This window comes from Scatophagus argus, chromosome 8, assembly GCF_020382885.2.
Source record: "Scatophagus argus isolate fScaArg1 chromosome 8, fScaArg1.pri, whole genome shotgun sequence".
Classification (NCBI taxonomy): domain Eukaryota; kingdom Metazoa; phylum Chordata; class Actinopteri; family Scatophagidae; genus Scatophagus; species Scatophagus argus.
This window is the reverse complement of record NC_058500.1, coordinates 9,795,104-9,809,269: the sequence shown is the minus strand read 5'-3', so window position 1 is coordinate 9,809,269 and position 14,166 is coordinate 9,795,104. Positions and strand designations below refer to the sequence as shown.

General features: G+C 42.6%; 2 protein-coding genes across 6 annotated transcripts in view; both read right to left on the bottom strand.

Annotated features, from left to right (window-relative positions):
• The window catches only part of slc2a4rg (SLC2A4 regulator), a 36,115-nt gene extending 32,477 nt beyond the window's left edge, over window positions 1-3,638 (bottom strand). Inside the window, exons 1-2 of one of the 4 annotated variants that reach the window (XM_046396454.1) lie at window positions 3,510-3,638; window positions 1,881-2,116 (exon numbers count right to left, since the gene is read on the bottom strand). In XM_046396454.1, coding sequence (XP_046252410.1) covers window positions 1,881-2,110 — 230 coding nt within the window. In that variant the 5' untranslated portion in view covers window positions 2,111-2,116; window positions 3,510-3,638. The other 3 variants (XM_046396450.1, XM_046396452.1, XM_046396453.1) reach the window with 3 other exon arrangements.
• An 870-nt stretch (window positions 3,639-4,508) lies between these two features.
• The window catches only part of LOC124063122 (WAS/WASL-interacting protein family member 1), a 36,735-nt gene continuing 27,077 nt past the window's right edge, over window positions 4,509-14,166 (bottom strand). For both annotated transcript variants that reach the window (XM_046396448.1, XM_046396449.1), the window contains exons 7-9: window positions 13,379-13,540; window positions 10,936-11,070; window positions 4,509-8,285 (exon numbers count right to left, since the gene is read on the bottom strand). In XM_046396448.1, the coding sequence (XP_046252404.1) occupies window positions 7,761-8,285; window positions 10,936-11,070; window positions 13,379-13,540 (822 nt within the window). In that variant the 3' untranslated portion in view covers window positions 4,509-7,760. The remainder of the gene's footprint in view (window positions 8,286-10,935; window positions 11,071-13,378; window positions 13,541-14,166) is intronic.

Here is a 14,166-nt window from a genome sequence, read left to right as displayed (position 1 = left end):
GATAAAAACAGCTGCCATGGCACTGCAATTAGTGAATGTAACACAACCAAATGACACAACATCTAAAAAAATAGACAAAGCCATGATGAGTTTAACAAAAATTTATGCGAGCATTATCAATTCATCGAATAGACTGAAGACTAAAACTGTTAAACCAAAATGTTAATATTGGCTAAGAGAGCTGCTTGTTTAATTGTGAAAGAGGAGAGAAGAGCCTCTCCTCACAGCCGCAAAACAAAAGCCAAGCTGAGAAGGCTAAAGACATGGAGTTTATCTGAAAGGTCAATGAAACACCAAAGAGGCCTGGCTAATATGACCATCATAAAGTTACATAATGTTACGTAACCTCTTTTAGCGGCTGTGTAGTGTCAACTCAAAGTTTGTTATTGTGATAGCGATGTGCTGTCAATATGCTGTGGAGGAGAGATGTTTAAAAACTGGCTAAGACCTGGGTCGAGTGGTACATGTTTGTGGTCGGCATACACACTCAAACGCACTCAGGAAGTAGGCACGACACCACTCTGGTTTAAAAGCATCTGCAGTCTTGCATGCTCCCCGGGGAAAATCCCTCACATCATACATGACCAGTGGCACGTGAAGTTCACGTGACGATGAGAGAAGGGAAGAGAGAAGTACGTATGGATGAAATCCCCTGACGCTATGCCCTTTATCAGGAATGCTCTCAGAAGCTGAAACCTGGTTTGCCGAACGACTAAAATCAGTTTACAAACTATCTATGCTTGAAATTTTACTAATCCTAATATTTCTAAAACATGTCCATAAAGAGGCTCTGAAAAAAAAATCATGTTTCTATGCAGATTAACAAAGAGCTTCTCAGTTTTTAGACTGTACTGTACGACCAAGTGCCATCCGACAGACAGAAACCGTCTTGACAAAGTCAGTACCCAATAGCAGTGTAAAATGAAGGAGCAAGTGCCTAGGCACCGCCTACAGCCTCTCCCAGTCCTCTCACTGTTACATAATCACTTATCAGCACACTAGGCTTGTCCCTGAATGTATTTTCTACTTCATCTGTGTGAAACAGCCTGAATGTGCATGCAAGTTTGCCTAAGAACTAAAAATGTCCCAAGCACAAACGTGTGTGTGTTTGAAAGTCAAAAAATAAAATAAAATAAAATAAAAAATCACTCCACTGCACTTTACAACAAACAGAACAAGCTTGCACAGAACAGAGCTCATCTTCCTGCCTGACACGCAGACAGCACATCACGCTGGCACCTCCACTAGCCTGGATAGCATTGTACTAATGTATTGCAGACACAGTCGAGCAAGACACTCAGACACCTAATTTGTTAAAACATTCCCAAATGTATTTAACTTATTTATCAGTAAACAACAGCACATACAGTACTGAATTCTTCCCCAGTCTTTTCCTTCAGTCAAATGATTGGGAAACCCAGGCCCTCATCTCCAGCTATGGCTCTCTTAGGGCATATTTCGAAACTACTCTGGATGGAACACCAAACATGTGGTCAGTTGACCAGTACACCCCCACACCATTCATGCCCAAACCACTTGTTGCCAGAGGGTGAATTCCACTTCTAGTCTGTTAAGGAACACAGGTTTGGAGTTGAGCATGAAAATTCTTGATTATTTTTTTATCACCACAAATTCTGTGTCTTAACTCCTAGAGTAGGCTGAACAGAAAGAAACGAGTCTGATAGTTAACAATGTGCCCTCTCTGGGCTGATTATAAATCTGCCCAAATGTTCATGTTTAAATGTTTAAGATTTTGATCATATCAAGTGACTGCATTGCTTGAAAGCGAGGTCTCTTTCACAAAATATGCAACATTATGAATAAAACCAAATATGTCAATATCACAGGGGTTCATATAAACATCATCAGCCTCTTTGTACCTGTTTCTGGGGACAGGGATGTGGGAGGAAGGGAGGGGTTGTCTGTCTGTCTGCGGTACATTTCGCCCTTGTGCTGCCCTGAAGTTGTTGGCCATCTCTGCCTGTTTCCCTGGGTTCCTGATGTCCAAGTGTATGAAGCCGCCTGGCAACTGCCCGTTTATGCCTGGGCAGTGAGTAGGACTGGCCCTCTTCAGGATCCCAGTGGAACCAGTGTCTTTTTGGTCCCCCATGCCACTCTACAAAATTAAGATTAAAAAGATTAAAAAGATTAATTAAGATGAAAAAGATTAAAATTAACTCATTAAAGTCAGTCATTGCGAAGGTAATTATCTGCATGTCTTTCAGCAGCATTATGTGTGAGAGTTTAACTTAAACTTAATGCATTCACTTGTTAATTTACAAAACCTATATTTAAGATTTGCTTCACACTGTCAAGTTAAAATAAACAGACACAGAAATCAAGCGAACTTATTTGACTAAAATGCCATCTGAGCCATTTGAAAAGTGGGTGTGGCAATTGGCCATCTTTGCATATTTGACGTTGCTGGGTCAATTAATAAACTAAATAACTAATCCATGATTAGATCCATGATTAAATTACTGACCCTGCAAATAGGAACACGCATGGGCCACGGAACACTCGGGTGCAATGCAAATAGATACATGCAGTGCAAGTTAAAAATACAATGCAAACAAAAAGCGCACTGCACCGCAGGAAAATATATCACATGTCCACTAACAAGTGCTATTACTGTTCAGTAGTGTGTTGAGAAGCCGGGTCGTGTTGTGCAGCCAGGAAGCCCTCGCTGTGGCTCCACCCTAAACTTACGGGGGAGGGGTAGTAGTTTGAGGTCCCTGCCCCACTTTTCTGTAAACTTTGCACACAAAATGAGCCGCCATTTAAACCATTTTTGGAACGACGTAATTACCGAACGAGCGTTGCCAGCAACTGGTTAAATGTACTAGCACTTAAAAAAAAAGTGTTTTAACTGTGGTACTCAGTATACAATATACAACATGCGACCGTGTATGCTTACTGAAACTGTTAAAATCTAATAACGGCTTGTGAGAGCTGTCAACCGTAACATTAAACAGCGTAATGACAGGATAGAGTTACAGGCGTAATACCATCCGTGCTGTAACTTGGGGACACAGTTGACTTTACCGGCTAATGGAGTCGTGCGCAACGTTCCACACTCAACGGATAAACGCCACTTACTTTTTCCATGTGCAATATGCGACCACCAGGGGAAAGTCCGTTCCCTTTAGAAAATATTCTCTCGCCTTTAGCTTCCGCCGCTGAGCCGCCGTCCGTCACAAATTTGTAGAGGACGGCTCCGTTTGTGTACGCCGGCATGGGACCATTTTTCTCTACCGTGGGTACTCGGGCGTCGCGGAGCACTGAGCGGCCTGCCCGGCAGTTAAAATCCGCACCAGCGACCCTCGTTCCAACCGACGAGCTCTCCAAAATATATCTGGAATCCATATTCAGACAGGGCGAGTGGAGACTAAAGAAAGAAAACCAGCTTTCTATAGATTTTAGTGCAAATTGCTGGAGTTAGATACATTTATTAGGATTGTCGCGAGTTGATAGGTGTTGTCTGTGCCTTAACTTCTATTCTAGCCTACATGTAAAGTTTTCCACCACCAGCGCTACCGCCGTCACCACCGCTGCCCAGGACATCCAAAAAGCCGCCCGGTCAGGAGGATAAAAGATTGTTTTGCCTCTTTCCTCTCAGAGAATGCCACGCCCCCTCCGCTGCTCTTCTATTGGTCCGCTGCGTACATAAACATTACACTTTGGCACGCGTCCACGGCTAGACGGCTTCTGGTTGGCTCGTTTCACCGCGTCAATCATTTTTATCTAATTCAAGTAATGTGGGTGGAAGAGGGGGAGGGGGCGTGTCCTACAGTTTACCGGCCGGTGTCTGACAACGACGAAGAGGTCTGCGAGGCAAGCTAGGGAGGAAAAAAAAAGCTAGGGAGAGCAGAGGAAACAGTGTGCAGGCCTCAGCAGCAAACTGCGCATTTACGTTTTTAGCTCATCAAATGGCGTTTTAGCGCACCGTGTTTCACTTGCACCCACCATACTTTACAAGCGGGTAATTATGAATGAAATGAACATTTTTGGTCAGGTTGTTTCCACATAAAGAAGTTAGAAACCTGTTCATTTGTCGACAAGTAGCAGCAATTCATATTATCAGTAAACACAAGAGGTTCATGCAGCAAGGTTCAGATTTATGAGACTCTCACAGGGCTGTGTCCGATGTAGCAAAATAAAATACCGAGATCCGTTCACTTAACTGCATTATATGGTGATTAAGTAATACCCCCTGTCAACAAATTTCTTTACCAACAACAATTCATAAGCACGACAAAGCAATTGTTAGTACTTAAAGATATATTACCTTTTTTTAAATTGAGGAACTTCAATGTCTCCTTATCTAACCTATTCTAAAATTCCTGCAGAGGCACGTCTACATCTCTGTTTATTGTGTAATTGTACAGAAACACGTTTTATTGCATGTTACAGTTATTACTGTGAGGCTGTTACAGAGCAGTAACAACTGACACTGTAGTGCTGCCCAGTTCAGACAAAACAATAAGACTACAGGCAAAAGACAAACACACCTTATAATGTGCCACTTTATTAGAAAAGTAAAAACTCACTTTAATATCTTATGAAGGTTAATATAAAACATTACAATCTCTTGCATATCTGCACTGTCACACTATATTTTATATTTATTATTTTTAAACTAAACCCTGTGCTTTAAGAACATACAACATTGGCTACAGCTGTCACAGCAGTATTGGCCCATAATTATATCTGAAGACAATTAACAAACAGCATCTGTATCTGCATGGAAAGCATGAAACATTTTGCATCCACAAAGTACAATGTGTCTGTGATAACCACCTTTTTTTTTCAACAAATATACTGTATGTTACATTGGAACAACATCAGAACAGCAACAGAGTATTTTACACATTTACATCATCATACTGTATTTGTTTGTGCAATGAACATCTGTCTCGATCAGTGTATGACAGTGCTCGACAAAATATATCTTATCAGTGCTATCTCTCAGGATAAATAAAATGTGACACATAAGTGACAGCCAGATAAAAAAAGATTGTGATAGTGATTTCCAGCCATCCGAGCTCAGCTGTTAGCCATTTCTCATATCAGGCAGAAGCTGAGCCGTTGGTGCATTGTTGATATCAGACTGGGTTTGGTCTGACCCACAACCCCATACCACCCCCCTCCCCCACTAACACCACACATAGACATACACACACACTCACACACACACACACACATCACTCCCCGATTCCCTCAGAAGTGGACATCGAAGGCCCCTCCCCTGCACAGCGAGGGAGAGAGGTGAAGAAGAGAAAGAGACGTCTGTGTCAGTTATTAGAATATGAACACAGCTGGGCGAGGGAGTGTATTCATGGGCTGACCATGTGGTAGAGAAGTGTGTGTCATCCCTTAAATGCACATGGCTCCATGTTGCAGAGTGTGTGTGTGTGTGTGTGTGTGTGCGCGCGCATGCAGGCAAAAACACATACTGGAAGGAGGAGGGTCTTTTTGGTCAGTGTCCGTTTGCAGTGCTCCCCATCCAGTTTTATACTAGCTTTTATTTCTCTCCCTCCTGACCTCACCTCTTCTTCCTCACCTCTATTGCTCTTTCTCCCCCAGAGAAGAGGATAAACAGCACTCTGCCTTAAACTCCCAGTTGCTTTTCTCTATCTTCCTATTTCTTTCTCCTCCTCTCCCAAGATGTTACTTTGGAAAAAACAAAAAAAAAAAAAACAACTGACTGCTGCTTTGCATCACATGTAAAGAAAATACAACAGAAAAGATTAACAAACAAGAGATCAAATAAGTACCACAATATTTGTTTTCATCTCCATATATCAAAGCATGCAATTTTTGATCAAGCAGGAAAAAATTGCACCAACAACATAAACATATTGTTTTCATGGCAGTGGCATGAGCTATATTCATCCAAAGGTACTGTCAGTAGGTAAGAAAAAAGAAACAGTGCATTAAAATACAGAGTGCATTTGTTTTTACATACTTTTGGACACAGTAGCATTTATAAATCCACATTACTGGCTTTTCTAAACCCGTCTTCTCTTTGCATGGTTGTCTCACAGTGAGACATTGTAACGTACCCTTCATGCCTCGGCCTGTGAGCAGCTTGTATCCCTCTTATCTTTATGCCCATTAATTGAGCCTCTAATGTTTTCTTTTCTTCTTTTTTTCTTTGTTTTTTAATGTTCCCAAAAGCTACATGGGAAAGACATTGTTTGTAATGGAAGAGAACTTGGTACAGAGCCTGGAGACGATGGTGGGGAAAGGGTGAGGGGCACCCTTCCAAAGGACACTCGCCAGTAATTTTTATGCCCAGTTCTTTATTTTCCTTGGAGTCCAAGCCCTCTGTTGCTATTTCAACCACCAGACTTAAGTCTGGTGAGCTGTGGGGAGCTCTGGCTTTGACTTGAGACCTGAGAGCGAATCAGAACTGTGCTCAGAAACTCCCTTTACAGCATGTTGATGTGCAATTAAGCCAACCAGTCCTGCAGCTGTCTTGGACAAAATTACAATGGTCATAAAATTTGATGTGTACAGGACATGACATATTAACTGCACAGGATGGAGCATCCTGTATTGTTTTGGACACTCTTTGAATCCTATTTTTTAAAAAAATATTTCATTTATTGTATTCATTTTATATGTAGTCATAGTAATACAGTAAAGGTCTGGCATTGTGAAATTTGCCTCCCATATCACTCTGGGGAAATTCTTGCACAACCCGCTCGATGTCCCTGACTTGATCGCTTTACCCTGCACGACTGTGCCAAGTGTGCGTGTATTTGTGTGAGGGAGCAACAGGGTGTGTTATCATGACTCTGGTTAAAGATGTTTGTCAACGCTGAGCATGGATTACTAACTAATCTCACAATTTATGTGACCATTGCACTATCGATCAAAAGTCACTTTCTATAGTTAAAAGTCACTTTTTATAGTTACCATGAGGCCTGCTATTGATAACTGCTAATGTTTGGGGCACATTGATGGTAAATTGTCTACAGGGTACTAAAGCGTTCACTTATTTCTGTGTTTGAGGAGCCCTAAAAATTCTAGGCCTATGTTTGAACAAAACACCACACTGCTGTCTGCCAGGCAACAGGCTAGAGAACAGAGAACCTGTTTTAGATGTTTGCTTAGGGAGAGCTAAGTACTGCAAATCTCTGTTACATCCATCTGCTTATATTACATAAGCCCCCCCCCCCCCCAAGATGGGGCATTTATTTGTGTGTGTGTGTGTGTGTGTGAGAGAGAGAGAGAGAGAGAGAGAGTGACAATAGTTAACAGTGTGCCTCATACTCTTAATATGCCCATTTTCCTTGATACTACTGTTTATTTTCAGGTGTGTGTTTGCAAAATGCATGCACATGTCTTTTTTTTATATATTAAAGGTTGTAAGTTACACCACATACTCTTTAAGGAGTACAATGTTCATATAAAAATAAAGATATGATGGAAAATGATGCACAAACAGGTGAGTATGGTCAGTGACACAGTAGGTTGAACACGTATATTCCAGTTTTCTTATCTTTTTTTGTCTGTTTAAGCATATTTGGTCCATATTTGGGCTGGACTGTGCTGAGGCTGGTTCTGAAATACAGACCAATCAAAGGAAGTCTGAACCTGGATTAAGACCCTGTTTGTACCTGATGTCATCACAAAATGGAGCCTCATGTTGTTTGTCCATAGAGGGCCTTGTATCTATGTACATCAACCTGCTGGCCAGTGAACAGGAGGGTCCCTTTCATGACTCTGTACCCGTGGGTCCTGGGCCCCAGCTACAGGCCAGTGACGTACATCTCCATCCCATCATTGAATGTGAAGATGGTGGTGGTGCTGGAGCTGTTGGCTCCCTGTTTCACATCGCTGATGGTCTCATAGAAGTTTTCCCCACCAGGCATGCCTCGACCAGCCAGGGCAGTGGGTCCTGAGGCCTGAGGTGCCGCAGGTGCTGCCTGCTGCTGCTGCTGCTGCTGTGGTGTCTGCTTCTTCCTCTTCAGAGTGGCATTACCCCCAGCTGTGCTGTTATTGGTTCCCGTCTGCTCACGTTTCCGGTGGGTGTCGATAGTAGCGTACGCAGGATCAGATTCAGCCACTGCACACGTGGACCAGGACCTGTCTCCCACTGGCTCGTAGCAGGGCTCCTCTTGGGAGCGCGTCGGACCCTGCACTCCTCTGCCACGGCCCCGGGAACTTGCGTTTCTCTCTCCACCGAAGGAGCGCGGGAGGGTCTTCGATCCGTTGTTGTCCATAGGAGGCTTCTTCTTCTGGGTTTTACACACAATAGAGTAGGTGTCTGCAATCTGATACGGCACACAGGAGGAGAGCACGGTGTTGATTAATAACATTGAACCACAGTACAACTCTATCTCATAGCCTACACATGCTGTTCTATGGTGGTATTTAAAAGAACTGGCACTGTATCACACTTTTCCCACATTTAAGTCTTTTTAAGTTTCTGAGTTAACCGGGAGTACATGCATGTCTGTCAACATGTATGCCAGACATTAAAGGTACAACACACGAACATGAAAGTAAACATATAATACTGCTAATATGGTATGTACAAATGAATGTGTGAGCATGGATTCTGTGGGTGAGTGTGCACAGTAGTTTGCACATGTGTTGACAGAGCTCGCTCTGTGCTGTAACCTGACCTATTTTTACAGGTTAGGATAAGACAGAGTAAACTGTGTTATCAGTCTGCTGAGGTCTAGGCAGTGGATGAACCTGTTAAAATTTCACCACAACTGCTTTGGCAACCAAACAACGGGGTATGGTGTGAAAGATCTGGACGCCAGCCAACTTTCCGGGAAAAAAACAAACAAACTGCTAAGTGGTGTTCACTAATGGACTTTGCTCTCATTGGTTTGAATGAGGCATATATGTGCATGATTTTGTGAGTGTAGTGTACTGTATGCATGTATCCGTAAATGCATACACATAAATGCTTCATGTGTGCTTCCAGTGAACCATGTAAGATTTGATATCTAGGACTCACAACTGAGAGGCTAGCGTGAGGTCTTGCAGGGTATTCGGATAAACCAGTGCTGTGACCTTTGGCATTTCTGTGTCAAAATTCCATAAGGGGAGCACAAGAGCAGAGGATTGTGGGACACGGTAATGTTTACCTACCGTGTTCACACCCAGACCAGCAGCTTTGCTCTAGTGGCCCTGAGAAACACTTGCTATGCAAACTCTCTCTCTTCCACACACACACTCACAGTTTAGCCTTGTTTTTGTTCCGCTCCCAAAAAACTGAAACCTGAGAGCATAGAGACAATGGGCAAGACTCTGTGTGCATGCTTACCTTCCCTCTACTTTCACAGTACCTTTACATTATATGTCTTACATATGAGAAAACACAGTACTAGTTAAACTGTGGAAATATAATCTAAGTGCACAACACAGTGACTTCAACTGAGAGTACATCTCCCTCTTTCTGCCTGTCTTTCTGTCTCTGAAAGACCTCAAGCAACACATAACCCAGCCCCCACAAACCTCTTGTGTGACCTTTTTGGATAAACAAAGACCCTGGCGCATGCTACAAGTGTGTGCACACACTGTGCACCGCGTGTGTGTGTGTGTGTGTGTGTATGTGTGCATTTGTGCACACAGTATCTGCAGCTCAGTGCAGCAGAGGAAGGAAGTCACAAGATGATGGGGATTTCAAAACTGGGCTGCAGCTGTTGAGGAAGCCTGTGCATTAGATATTTTCTTTTCTCCTCCCCCCCTCTGCCTGCGCTCCATTCTGTTATGTCTCCTTTGATACTGCTTTAGCTCTGTGCTCAGACAAGGCTTTAAAAATTCACATTTAATTTCAGGATACACTGATTATCCATGGAAACATAACAGTTTGCATGACTGATGCATCTGTGTGTGATCAACTTTATGAATAGAAAATATGGCACACGTTTCCAAACGGTCTACAAGCAGTCGATATTCATCTGGTGAGGCATGCTTTGTGCAACGTGATTGGTTGGGGAAGGCAGCGCCTCCTAATAGCCACGAAGGGAGTGGAGCAGAAGGACAGAGTGCCAGAGGAGAGGAGGAGATTTAGGTGGGAGTGGAAACTCAACTCCTTTTCACGGCCGCAACTGACAAACTCCAGAGGATACAGAGCATGTTAGGGCAACAACAAACTCTCAAATGGAAAAACACTAAGCAACTAAGGGAGAGAAAGTTTGATAAAAAACAAAACAGAAAAAGAAAGTCTGAAAGAAAGAAAAAAAAATGTGAATGCAGAACACAGTCAAGGCCAGCTGCTCTGTGTACCAGTCTGATTTGCAGAGGAGGAGTTTAACTCATGAGCCAAACAGCAGAGACTTAACCCCTTAATCTCCACATGCAGCGTCCAAACTCTTTGGCTCATCAGTGGCTTACGGATTGAGAGTGGAGAAGTGGGGGTGGAGTTGCTGCGTGTTGAGGCACATGTGGAGGGGTGTGTGACATATATATATGTATGTATATGTATATAGGTCAGTTTGTAGCCTGCATCCCAGTCAGAACTGATCACATTCTGTCTGTGGAGGCTGACGAGGCACAGCTAACCTTTAACCTTTAACAAACACCTCAATGAATGCAAAGTGATACATTATTATTTGGTAGCAGGTGATACTGATGTCCAGAGCCGTCTGGTGACTCGTACACCAGAGACAGATAGATGGGGGCTGGGAGATTGGGGTTAGAGTTCAGGCAGGGGGTTGTGGGCGCTGGACGCATGTAACGCAACCTCTGGCTGTAAGCAGAAACCTCTTATGACAGGCGGGTCATAGGGCAGCAGTGTTATGACGGCGTGCCCAATCAAAGGGGCGCCCCACTCAGTAAACACAGTAGTCACAAATCACAGACCTGTCTGCCCATACGTCTGCCTCTAAGTTCCAGTCCCCCATGAAGTGCTCCCTCCTCCCAACTGCCACCACACACACACACACACACACATTCATATACTACCTCCTTTGCGGTTGGGGGTGATGGGTGCCCCTGTCCGTTCTCTCCGCGAAGTGGAGGTGGGTGCAAGGTGATGATGTCATCTTCCTCTGGAGGCTTCCAGATGTACTGCTCGCCATTGCCCATGAACACTGCTTCCTGATAAACAAAATCAATGGAGGAGCTTAAGCGAGTACTGCAGTTACAAACAAAAATAAATCACACAGTTCCACGTTTTTACATGTGTGGATGGTCGTGTTGGGTTGTGTCCAGTACATTTAGCCAGATATTTTAGAGTTTTTTCAATTTTTTTGCAACTTCATACTTCTGTTCCCCAAATCTCAGAGGGAAATATTATCCTTTTATTACTCCACTCCATTTGTCTAACAGCTTTAGTTACTTGGTACTTTTCAGATGACATTTCTCACACCCTTACTGTCCCATGAAAACCATGCATCTCCAAATTTATTGATTTTGAATTTTTTTTTCTGATAAACTGAAGGATGAAGGTTGGGAAAATTGTCCTACCTGTTAATCTAAATAAACTATTTACTAGTTATTTTTTAAAAAATGGATTAGCTGTAAAACCCACTGTGTGGATTTGACTTTTATCTTTTTGCTTTGTGTGTTTGTCCTTAGACCTGTCAGTTGTGGAAGTTTTCAGTCCCTGTTTGCTCAATAGATAAACAGTGACAGTGATGTTGCACAGAGTGGGCAAATTTGTGTGTGTGTGTGAAAGAAAGAGAGATAGGCAGAAGGTCAGAGGTATGGATGACACATTTGCTTTGTGTGATTATTGTGGACTGCATTTATCATATGTGGTCAGTAGAATTATTGCCCTAACAAGGTTATAATAATAAAAATGTCATTTCTAAAGCTTTTTCTATGAAAGATGTCTGTCTTTCTACAATATCCACAGAAGTTAAATGATCTGGCTGGCTAACTTCTTTTTTCCTCTCCAGCCTTCATGTCAAGATCCACACAAAAGAAATCAGCAAGTGGCACTGCCAAACAGAGAGCAGGCACTGGAAATGATCCCTGAGTCTGTATCATTTCAAAATCAACTACACTTAAACAATCACAAACTACCATCTAGCAACAAGGGATGCATGCTCGTTTCAACAAGGGTGAAATGAGTTGTTTTGTGACCAACTTTTCCTCAGCGTTTGATGAAAATCTATTCTGTCAAAGATATCCTGATGAAAGAGAGACAGACAGATCCACTGCTGTAAAGACAACACCACAAAAACATAACAACCCTTTAACTCTACTAGTAGAGGTAGTTTTCATGCTTACTTTGGTTTGTATGTGTGATCCTTTTCTGATAACAAAAGAAAACTGGCTGCCTATTACAAAAATGGTCTTCATAGTAAAACAAAAACCAAGCAAGTATCTGATCTCGATAATTTTTTTTATCACTGCTGATGATCAAAAGCAATTAGAGACCGATTAGAAAGACCGCAGTGGTGTGTGTGCACATGCGACCGAGGATGATTAAGCTTTTATATGCGCCTCCTGTGCAGTGAGAGTGAGTAACAGAAGCCGGGGCAGAGTAAATGGCTCCAATATGTGAACATTATTTATCCCCGTACTGGCTGCTGGCTACTTGTTAGGCGTTTCTAATTTCTAGACTTGCTGATAAATTTAATGGGAACACACACATACATACACACATATGCACACGCACACACACAAACACACATGTATACATATATACAGGCAGCTTGGCAGCCTGCCAAGCTCTTACATAATCCATCCTTCCATTCTTCACTCAGGCCACTACAATACAGTGCTGCGCAGCACAGAACACAGAAGCACAGGGAAGAAAGAAACACACAACATGCTTATACAACATACCCACACACACACACTATCAAACATTTAGCTAGCAGAGATTAAAAGTGAAGGTCAGCAACTGGGCTGACATCCACAGCTAAGACAGAACAGCTTAAACACCATTATCAATCTGTTTAAATCACTTCCAACAGAGGACCGAGTCACCTGTTTTATGCTCTGCCAAACACACACACACACACTCTTGAAAAAAAGATGCATGTGCCAGCTAACCCATGGGAAAGGCTGATCACCACCATTGTCCGTCTATTTCCCTCTCAGAACTGCTTATAAATACAACCTAGCTGACAACGCCTTTATGCGATTAAAACATTCAAACAGAGGACACAATCTTGATGAGAGTGGTTATTCTCCAAACTTAGAACATGCTCTCACATACACTGACAATTAATGATTACTATAAAGTATAAGTGTCTAGTAAAAAAAAAAAAAAAGAGAAGACGCCAAGTGACTAAAATAATCTTAATCCTCATGTGTGACTGTGAAAAGCTGTGTTTGTGGACAGCGCCCTCTAGTGGTAAACTGACAGACCTGTGCTTTGCTCAAGTGGCAGGTTGTGCAATACAGTGCATGCAGGTTGATACAGACCATATTGATCCCATGATTCCTGTACCTTTGGGAAGGAGTGCAGGTGAAATGGCTCCAGCAGTTTGCGTGGAAACTCCTGACTGCGATGTAGTGGAGGAGGAGCGGCGGAGGGTGAATCACTGACGCTCGACTGGCTGTCTGACTGGCTGTCGGCCCCGTTATTTTCCTTCCTGTTTGACTTGTCAACCTTGAGGTATTGAGTCACAAGTGAATTATGTACACAGTCGAAGAACACGGCAAAAAGTCCACATAATCAAGTTTAACATGATTTCTCATGCATGTCAGATCGTATTTTAGACCTATTAGTGAGACATTTTGAGTTAATTTATTAATTAAGTTAAAAGCTGATTTTCCCTCAAAGTATTTCACCTAAAAGTAAACATTAAGTACTGTGGGTGACGGAGCAGTTTTGGTGAATTGGTGAAGTGTCTGTGAGTACTTGAACTGCTACACCCAAAGTATAGAAAACATCATGTGACAATTGACAATTTTCTGAAGACGGATTGGCAAATGAATAAAAAAATCCCAACAGATGTACTGGCGTAAAGGCTAAGTACACTAGCCTTAATTGTTTCATTGTTAGCGATTTCTTTGTAAGGCCTCACGTCAGCACCTTCTATAACTGAAAAACTATGACAAGATACTTGGCTTCTTAACCACAGCTGATCATATCAACCAGAACTCATTTCTTCAGGCTGATTAAAATCTCCACCTGCTTTACCAACTATAGCCGACCTGACATGAATACAAGGTAACCGCAGGACATGTAGTAAATGCACTCCATCATATTATACAAAATATTATACAGCCCTA